This window comes from Garra rufa, chromosome 25 (assembly GCF_049309525.1).
Source record: "Garra rufa chromosome 25, GarRuf1.0, whole genome shotgun sequence".
In the NCBI taxonomy this organism is placed as follows: Eukaryota; Metazoa; Chordata; class Actinopteri; order Cypriniformes; family Cyprinidae; genus Garra; species Garra rufa.
Window position 1 is genome coordinate 22923685 of NC_133385.1, and position 10322 is coordinate 22934006.

The 10322-nt window shown below is 33.9% G+C and overlaps 1 protein-coding gene across 2 annotated transcripts; it reads right to left on the reverse strand.

Moving 5' to 3' along the window:
- Positions 1 to 587: 587 nt before the first annotated feature.
- On the reverse strand, positions 588 to 8174 carry api5 (apoptosis inhibitor 5). 2 transcript variants are annotated; one of them, XM_073831857.1, is made up of 14 exons: positions 7891 to 8174; positions 5896 to 6057; positions 5676 to 5769; positions 5481 to 5546; positions 5205 to 5356; positions 3583 to 3789; positions 3110 to 3214; positions 2842 to 2931; positions 2537 to 2715; positions 1832 to 1925; positions 1605 to 1661; positions 1421 to 1512; positions 1184 to 1326; positions 588 to 805 (listed from the first exon to the last, which is right to left on the reverse strand). In XM_073831857.1, exons 1-14 carry the CDS (start codon positions 7960 to 7962, stop codon positions 726 to 728), a joined length of 1593 nt encoding a protein of 530 aa, XP_073687958.1. In that variant the 5' UTR covers positions 7963 to 8174; the 3' UTR covers positions 588 to 725. The 2 variants fall into 2 exon arrangements, with proteins under 2 accessions (XP_073687958.1, XP_073687957.1); XM_073831856.1 differs by having other exon boundaries at positions 3562 to 3789.
- Between the last annotated feature and the right edge of the window lie 2148 nt (positions 8175 to 10322).

Sequence of the window (10322 nt, forward strand, 5' to 3'; positions counted from 1 at the left end):
CAATCAAAAACATTTAAATATCTTCTACAAACTAAGCATGCACAAAGTTTGAAATCGAAAGTGAACTCAAATCTATGCAAGCAATATTTGAAAAACGATTGGTTCCTTAAATTATTTTCGTAATAGTTTGAAAAGACAAGGCAATCCTACTCTAAAAGGACAATTTCTCTGGAATATTTCACTTATCTTGGAAAAAAAAAACTATATTTTAACTTAATACAAAGTTAACAAACAAACATCAGGGCATTAGGGGCATCCTACAAACTTAAATATTTATGTAATGAAATAAGAAACACAGCATAAGATTTGACCCACACAAGTTTGATAAAATTCAGAAGGATATTTTTTTTTACTTCTTACAAATCAGTGATTCTTGATCCAACAAAAGCTCTGAAAAATTAAAAAGTTAAAAAAGAAAAGATACAAAGGATGCATGTGACCATACAAAAACTCTTAAAAAAAGAAAATACACCTTGGCAGTTTTTTTGTTCCACAAAGATGATCCAGAAAGAAAAGCACAACCCACACACATTTGTAACCAATGGGATAACCGGCTGTGAACGGATTCTCAAAAACACACCCAAGAATAAAAAGAAAAACGTGGAGAGAAAAAGGATGGATGGAGGGCTGTGAGATGCAGGAAGGACCAGACGGGAAAAACTTTGTCAGATATTGTTGTGTTGTGGTAACGCAGTTGCATGGGTATAGAAGCATATGCAGTCCTCTTAATAAATTCGGCCTCGGCTTCTGTTTCCTCTTCCTCCGAAACCCCGTCCTCGGCCACCCCTGAAGCCTCCTCGTTGTTCTGAGGGCACAGATGACAGTGGTGATATGGGCCATTCTAGTAGTTTTTTAGTAATGACAGTAAAGTTTTGGTAGTGACCACATCACATTACAGAATTTTAACCCACACATTAAAACACTAAAATACAAAACTACTGACAATGACTACATATTTTGGTCGTGACTGTTTTGGTAGTGACAATTTCATTGGATAACATCCATAAAAACAAAGATGTCACTACTGAAACTCCAATAATTTGTTTCGGTAGTGACAATTTCACATGGTTAGCTAACAGTGGTACACATATAAAAACAAAATGTTATGTAATAACTTCCCAAAAAAATGTGCTTAATTACAGAAAAAAGGTGGTCTGTAGTGATGTTTTTATAAGCCACTAACCATATGAGAAGTTCCCAATGCTGGCGCTGTATTTCCCGCTGGGTGGATTGTATATTTGTCGAGCGTCCCTCCTGGGCAGATTTGTGGGAAGCTTCTTTGTTGTCGCCGTTGCCCCGATGTCTTCTCCTGACTGCCTCTTCTGACTGTAGGATATACAGATAGAAAGATAATGGGAAAAACATTAATAAGCAGACTAAACGTAGTGATCTGAATGTCTAGGTTGATCTGCACACATACCCGATTGCTGCTGCTGCCGCCTCTGTCTTCTGCACCGGTTTCCAGGACAGAGTGACTGTGCTTTTATAGGATGGAGGGTTATGAAACAGATCCTGGAGAAGATAGAGGAAAACAAATGAGATCAAAATTTGACATAAAACTGCCAAAGAAACTGCAAAAAACTGTCAGAATTCATGAATGTTACCTTGATTAAAACATTTATGTTGTTGGTGATCTTCAAAGCCACGACTTTGATTTTATTCTGTGAAGAAACAAAAACGGAATACATGAGATCATCATACTTTTCCAGTGTTTTTAAAACACGTTAGGTAACTTATGACAAAAAAAAAAGTGGTTCTATAAATGCAACTTTCAACTTCACAACTAGCCAAATGCTATGAAGCAAAGATCACTGTAAAAGAATTGTCATACCTCATCTGTTTTCAATGCATCTCCAGTCTTGCCTTGCAAAGCAACACGCAGTTGTCGAATATATACTTGGAGTCCCCGTGCAAAATACTGTAACCTGTGAAATAAACAACAAAATTAATAAATCTGAATGCATATCACCTTCCCTTCTTAAAGTAACAAGATTAGATTCTTTAAAAGTCTCTTGTGGTCACCAAGGCTGCATTTATTTGACCAAAATACAGTAAAAACAGAATATTGAAGCTTTTTCTATTTTAATATCTTTTAAATGTAATTTATTCCTGTGATGGCAAAGCTGAATTTTCATTAGGCATTACTGCAGTCTTCAGTGTCACATGATCCTTCAGAAATTATTCCTATATGCTGATTTGCTGCTCAAAAATATTTATCAATTATCTTATTATTAGAATTTTTATTATTATAACAGTTAAACTGCTTAATATGCTTCTTTAATGAATAGAAAGCTCAAAAGAATACAATTTATTTGAAATAGAAATCTTTTGTAACATTATGTCTTTACTGTCACTTCTGATCAATTTAAAGCATCCTTGCTAAATAAAAGATATCATTTTTTTCAATCAATCGAGTAGTCGAGTAATCAGATTATATGTTTATCAATCGACAGATTATTCTGATGATTCAACTGTTTTTAATAGCACAACATTCAATACCACTATTGTTCTTTTGATGATTAATATGACATCTGACCTGATCTTAAAATCCTTCAGCTTCTCTGCACTGATTTTGTCGATGAGAAAGTCAGGTAGTTTTTTGCCCAGCTGATGGAAGCTGAAGAGCAGACACTCCACGTAGCTGAACTGCAGCTTGGGCTCTTCATTAGCTGCGTTCTCTCCGTTCTCCTCCTCTGGAGGCAGAGGCATGAACTCCTAGTGACGTTTGGGGACAGAGAGATACAGAACCACAACATGAGAGGATGTTTGATGACAAACAGGCTGAAGTGGAAAGCTTTCTAAATTCCTGCGTTAGGTCAGAAGTTTAACATATGCCTTTACCAGGAGCTTCTCAAACAGCATGTTGAGATTGACCTCCAGTTTGTCCATGTCGCCACAATACGGACTCATTTCCGCTAATAACTTTAGTACCTGTAAAGCAGAAAACACTTGAGTTTATTTTCGAGCATTCTACGAATATCTGGGCAAAAAAAACAAGTATTACACGAAAACGTGCTTTTTAAATCTCATATACAAGCTTAGTATGCAGAAGCTTTCTGCAGGTTTCTGGCAATTTGTGACCACTTGAATTCCAGCAAGTGATACACACCTCAAGCTGGATGTCCAATTCTGCTACAGGACTGGTGAGCAGACTGAGGTTGGGCAGAACAAATTCACAGAAGTATGTCACAAAGCGAGTAGAATGTACATTTTTCTGGGGAGAGAAAAAAAAAAAAAAGTTTAGATTTGCATTAGAACTAGTGTAATATTTATGAAAGACAGGATGAAAAAAAATAAAAATCACTAAAAACAAAAACAAAGTATTAAGTAAAAACACTAAAAACAAAAACGAAGTATTAAGTGAATAATGTTCTGTGAAATGATGTTTATATAAATAAAATTAAGACTGCATCAGTTTTTCTCTTAGCACTTATTAATTTTGTGAACAGTTCATTAAGATTATCAAAGCTTTTGTTAGAAAGTGATCAGCTTTTATCTGGAAAGTGGAAAAAATTTAATGGCTGAATATCAATGGAGAAATATTATAATATTACTGCTGACCGTTGCTGTGGTTTCACTCACAGAAAAGAGTGGTAAGGCCTGGCGTGTGCACTGCAGGAGCCGGTCGACGCTGTCTGCATCTGCGGGGTTTAACGCCTGCTCCAGGAAAGCCTGCTCCACCACCAGCTCAACCAGCTGCTGCCGCCCGCTTACAGTCAGCATGGTCTTCAGGCCAGACAGGATACGCATCAGAAGCACAAACTCCTCTCCCGTCACATCCTCTAGGACCTGAGACAACCAGAGAGAGTGACAGGTCAAGTGTGAGAACAATTCAAGGCCAAAAAGAAGTTTAAAATCTATAATATATATATATAAAACGACAAGGTCTCTTCAGGTTGTAAAATGTCATGTGGTGTAATCCTCAAAAACTGATTTATAACAATTAACAATTCATGACAGAACACTTAAATACATTTTTTTTCTTTTTTAAATAAAGTGTATGGTGTTATTACTTTCTATTTAATAGTTATGCCGCATGGCATTTTTAAAGTAATTAAATTTAAACCTTTTAAATTTTCCAAAACTACATTTGAATGTTTTTTAAAAGAAGTTTGCTCACCAAGCCTGCGTTTATTTGATCCAAAATGCAGCAAAACCAGTAAAATGTTGAAACATTTTTACTATTTAAAATAATTGTTTTCTATTTTAATATATTATTTATTCCTGTGATTTCAAAGCTGAATTTTTAGCATCATTACTTCAGTCACATGATCTTTCAGAAATCATTCCAATATTAGGATTTGTTGCTCAAAAAAAAAAAAAAAATTATGTTGAAAACAGCTGACTAGAATTGTTTTAGGTTTCTTTGATGAACAGAAAGTTTGGAAGAACAGCATTTATCTTAAATATAAATCTTTCATAACATTATAAATGTCTTGAACATCATTAAGGCATCCTTGCTTAATAAAACCTGACTTCAAGCTTTTGAACGGTATAGCATATAATGTTACAACAGCTTTTTATATTAGATAAAAGCTGATCTTTGAACTGATCTTTAAAAAAAAAATACTCAACTGTTTTAAATATTGATAATAATAATAATAATAAAAAAAAATGTTTCTTGAGCAGCATATCAGCATATTAGAATGATTTCTGAAGGATCATGTGACACTGAAGACTGGAGTAATGATGCTCACAGGAATTTGAGTAGATTTGATCACAGAAATAAATTACATTTTAAATTATATTCAAATAGAAAGCAGTCATTTTAAATAGTAAAATTATATTTAATATTATTTCTAATTTTGCTGTATTTTGGATCAAATAAATGCAGGCTTTGTGACCAGAAGAGACTTCTTAAAAAAAAAAAAAACATTACTGTTCAAAAACTTTTGACTGGTAGTGTATATGAAACTAATATGTAAATATAACAAGCACATGAAGAACTTATATAACATGTTTCTTGAGCAGCAAATCAGCATACTATTTCTGATTTCTGAAGGATCATGTGACAATGAAAACTGGAGTAATGATGCTGAAAATTCAGCTTTACATCACACAAATAAGTAACAGTTGTTTTGAATAGTAATAATATTTCACAATATTACTATTTTTACTGATCATACAAGTGCAGGCTTGCATATAACCAACCCTAAACTTCTGAACAGTAGTGTATGTGTGGAAAATAAAAATATGAATAATACCTTTTTTGTCTCTATGAAGATGTAATCCTCCACCTCTTTTGTCATTGTGTCATCTGGCATTGTTTTCAACTTAGTAGAGAGAAACTTAATCGCTCTCTCTCGAACAATATCTTCTCCCTGCAGGATCTGACTGAACAAGCCACCCAAAGTACCTGTAAAGAAAGACGGCAGAGCCAAAGAGGATAATAACTTCAGCTGACAGTCAGTATTTCATAAGTAGAATTAACAGAAAACACATTCTATCCATAAAGCATTGAATGTACAATGAACAGATACCTTTTGCATCGATTTTGAATATGGAAATCAAAGCAGTGTTGACTTGATTGAATTCAGCAGAATCATCTAGAAAAATATGAGAAGAAACAACTATGCTCAAATGGCTGGAAAAACATGTTATGCTGTTTAGATGCACTCATTTTTTGCAGAAATGCAAGAACTGCCTAAAAACCAGGATCTTAGTAGATGTGAGACCTGTCTGCAGCAGCTGTGTGAGGATGTCTGCGACTCTGGGTAAATTCTCTCCTGATGCAAAACGGGGCAGTTCTTTGATAGCCTGCCTTCTGATCTATAGTCAGGAAACCAGTAAAAAAAAAAAGAAAAAGAAGAAAAAAAGAACAACAATGTACAGATTTGTTTTCTGGTATCAACACCCACAACATGCAAATCTCTGAAATTATGATAATATACTCACAGATACATCCTCATCCTCACAAAGATCAAGCTGTGCGTTGATAGCTGCATCTGCCAGCTCTGGAAAACTGCTGAAAAATTTTGGAATGAACTGTGCGGCCAGTCGCTTCTCCTTTTGACCTCCTTTAACACCATCCAGGATTACCTGATAAGCATCTTTGTGCTGAAAAACAATTTAAAAAATAGATAAAAATAAGTGTAATAATACATTTATCTCTTTATGATAATTTTAACATTACTTCTATTGATGCTACCATTGATTCTAATAAATATGTTGTTTATACGTGACCCTGTTCCACAAAAACAGTCTTAAGTGGCACAGGTATATTTGTAGCAATAGCCAAAAATACATTGCATGAGTCAAAATCATAGATTTTTCTTTTATGACAAAAAATCATTAGGATATTAAGTAAAGCTCATGTCATCCAACCGTAAATATCAAAACTTAATTTTTGATTAGTAATAACCATAGCTAAAAACTTGATTTGGACAACTTTAAAGGCAATTTTCTTAATATTTTGATTTTTTTTTACACCCTTGGATTCCAGGTTTTCAAATAGTTGTATCTCAAATTTTTATTCTATCCTAACAAATCATACATCAATGGATAAATCTCAATTTCTAAAAAATTACCCCATGACTGGTTTTGTGGTCCAGGGTCATATATTTTAATAAGTTTAATATATTTAATAGAAGAAACATTGAGTTACAACAGTAATAACACCTGTCATTTTTTTTTTTTTTATTAAAATTAAATATTTTTGAAAAGTCTCTTATGTTCACCAAGGCTACATTTACTTTAACAAAATATAGTTAAAATTACTTATTAGAAGTAGTTTTTAAAACAGTTGAGTATTTTTTTAGGATTATTTGATGAATAGAAAGATCCCAAGATCAGCATTTATCTGAAATAAAAGCTTTAGAAACATTATACCTTAAACCATTCAAAAGCTTGGAGTCAGAATTATTATTATTTATTTTTTTATTCATAGAAATGAATACTTTTATTTAGCAAGGAGGACATTTTAAATTGATCAAAAGTGATAAGACATTTATAATATTACAAACGTTTTCCTTTTCAGACAAATGCTGTTCTTCTGAGCTTTCTATTCATCAAAAAAAAAATTTTTTACTCAGCTGCTTCTAACATAATATTAAAAATGTTTTTTAAACAGCAAATCAGCATATCAGAATGATTTCTGAAAGATCGTGTGACTGGAGTGACGATGCTAAAAATTCAGCTTTGAAATCACAGGAATAAATTACATTTTAAAATATACTTAAAAAGAAAACAGCTATTTTAAGTAGTAAAATATTTCAAAATTGTACAGTTTGTGCTGCACTTTGGATCAAACAAATGCAGGCTTGATTCACAGAAGAGACCCCTTTAAAAACTTGTAGTGGATATAGTAAAATCAAATTAAACGATAAATAATATAACATAAATACGATGTGTTAAATATGATGCGTTACATTTGATATTACACAACATCTAAATATTTACTTAGATCAATGCTTCCAAAATAAGGAAAAAGCTATCAGATTTGCATTATGTAAATTCACTCATCCTTTCTGATGCAGGTTTATCTCAGGCTGTTAATCATTCATCAGTATTTCTGTGCACAGGTTTGCGGAAACCCACATTCACAAACGCGTTACGTACAAAGCGTAACATTAGCCTTCGCTAAACGTGATAACTTTTTCTTCACCAAACCTTGAATTTAACCAACGTACTTCTTTAGATACAAACGGAATAAACCCTTTCTGCATACACGGTTGCCCTTATAGCTCGCACATGGCCCTGTTAGCGTATTTACCCCAAAACACCAAAATCTCTTGTCGGCTATTAGCGCTAATGTGCTAGTACGTTAAAGGAGGCCGCGTAGAAACCCGAGACTTTCAATTAATAAACTCCCACCCAAACTGAATATCTGATATAATAACGAGTACTTTTTTTTTCTAGACGGACAACACTGAGATGTGAGGCTTTGTTTACTTTGCTGAGGTCTTCTTTCGCGTCGGCAAGGATGCCGTAGTTACGGTAGAGCTCCTCCACTGTCGCCGCCATCAGCGTGTCCGACTTCACCGGGGGGTTTCAATGAATAACGGCAGTTTTACTGCTCCTCCTGTGACACTTCCGCTGTATCCGCTCGAAATGTCTTCAAACGCGTCACAGTATTAAAGCACAGATGTGATGTTGGCTGAAGTAGGATGTTATTTCGGAAGTGAACGTTGCTCTCGCGTGCAGAACGCCAGTTTGGGTTTGTTGCTCTGTGCGGCGGCGGGACGAACGCTTCTTCGACGCTTTGGGGAGACGATTGACTGCGTCTTTGGTTAAGAGCGCCATCTGCTGGACTGGGTGTCTAACGGCACTAATCACTATTAAAGTGATAATTCACTCAAAAATGAAAATTCTGTCATGAATCACGTCGTTCCAAACCCATAAGACGTTCGTTCATGTAAAAGAAATCCACACGCGTCATGGTTTTCTCGTGAATACGCGTCAAAGACTGACATTAAAGAGAAAAAAAAGTTTGAATGAAGTCCTTATTTTTTGTTTCTTTTGCACACAAAAAGTATTCTTGTAGCTTATAACATTACGGTTGAACCACTGAGGTCACATGGACTATTTTAACAATGTATTTACTACCTTTCTGGGCCTTGAAGAGAGCATTGCTGTCTATGCAGGGTCAGAAAGCTCTCGGATTTCATCAGAAATATCTTAATTTGTGTTCTTAAAGGAGTAGTTCACTTTCAGAACAAAAAAAATACAGATAATGTACTCACCCCTTTCAAGATGTTCATGTCTTTCTTTCATTAGTCGAAAAGAAATGATGTTTTTTGAGGAAAACATTTTAGGATTTCTCTCCATATAGTGGACTTCTATGGTGCCCCCGAGTTTGAACTTCCAAAATGCAGCTTCAAATGGCTCTAAACATTCACAGCTTAGGAAAGAAGGGTCTTATCTAGCAAAATGATTGGTTATTTTCTGAAAGAAAAAAAAAACAATTCATATACTTATACTCTAGACAAGTGCTCATCTTGTCTAGATCTGTGTGTACTCTATGTAGAGATTAAAAAGTATATAAATTGTAAATGTTTTTAGAAAATAACCGATCGTTTCGTTGGATAAGACCCTTCTTCCTCAGCTGGGATCATTTAGAGCCCTTTGAAACTGCATTTTGGAAGTTCAAACTCGGGGGCACCATAGAAGTCCATTATATGGAGAGAAATCCTGAAATGTTTTCCTCAAAAAACATCATTTCTTTACGACTGATGACAAGGGGGTGAGAACATTATCTGTAAATTTTTGTTCTGAAAGTGAACTACTCCTTTAAGATGAACAAAGGTCTTAGAGGTTTGGAGCGACATGGCACGAGGATGAGTATATGACAGAAATTGTGATGGATTCGCCTCCTTCCTCCAAAAAGAGAGATATTATTATCATATTTCGGCTTTTAGCCCCATTGTACTTATTGATGAACATCACACTGTTACTGATCTGAACTGAACCAACACTGACTTGAACTAAATAATGGCACTACTGTCTAAAATGAAATGCTAAAAAAAGGTGACTTGACTTATTGAGAGAACCATGGAACTAAATCTTTAAAAAAAATCTAAAAGCTTTCTAAAGTCTTTTCTGCTTGTCAAGGCTGTTTATTTGCTTAAAAATACAGAAAAAAAAACAGTAATGTTGTGAAATATTATTTTAAAATATAATTTATTCCTGCGATGCAAAGCTGAATTTTCAGCATCATTACTGCAGTCTTCAGTGTGACATCCTTCAGAAATCATAATATGCTGATTTATTATCAATGTTGGAAACAGCTGTGCTGCTTTACTATTTTTTGGAACATGTAATACTTTTTTTCAGGATTCTTCAAATCAATAAAATGTTAGTAGCATTTATTTAAAATAGAAAAGTTTTCTAACAATATAAGTCTTCACTTTCTTTGGTGAATAAAAGTATTAATTTTAAAACGAAAGAATAAAAATTTACTGAGCACAGACTTAAATGGTCATCTTTGTAACAAAAAAGGTTATATTGTTACAAATACTTCTATTTTAAATAAATGTTGTTCTTTTTAACATTTTATGTATTAAAGTATCCTAAAAAAGTTGTGCTGCTTAATATCGAACAAAGTATTAAGCAGCACAACTATTTTAAACATTAATAATAAATCAGCATATTAGAATGATTTCTGAAGGATAATGTGACACTGGAGACATATTACAGTTTTTTTCTGTATTTTTGATCAAATAAATACGCCTTGAAGGGCATAAGAAACTTCTTTAGAAAGAACATTACAAATCTTATTGATCCCAGACTTTTGAACGGCTGTATACAGTCAAGCCCGAAATTATTCATACCCCTGGCAAATTCTGACTTAAAGTTACTTTTATTCAACCAGCAAGTTTTTTTTT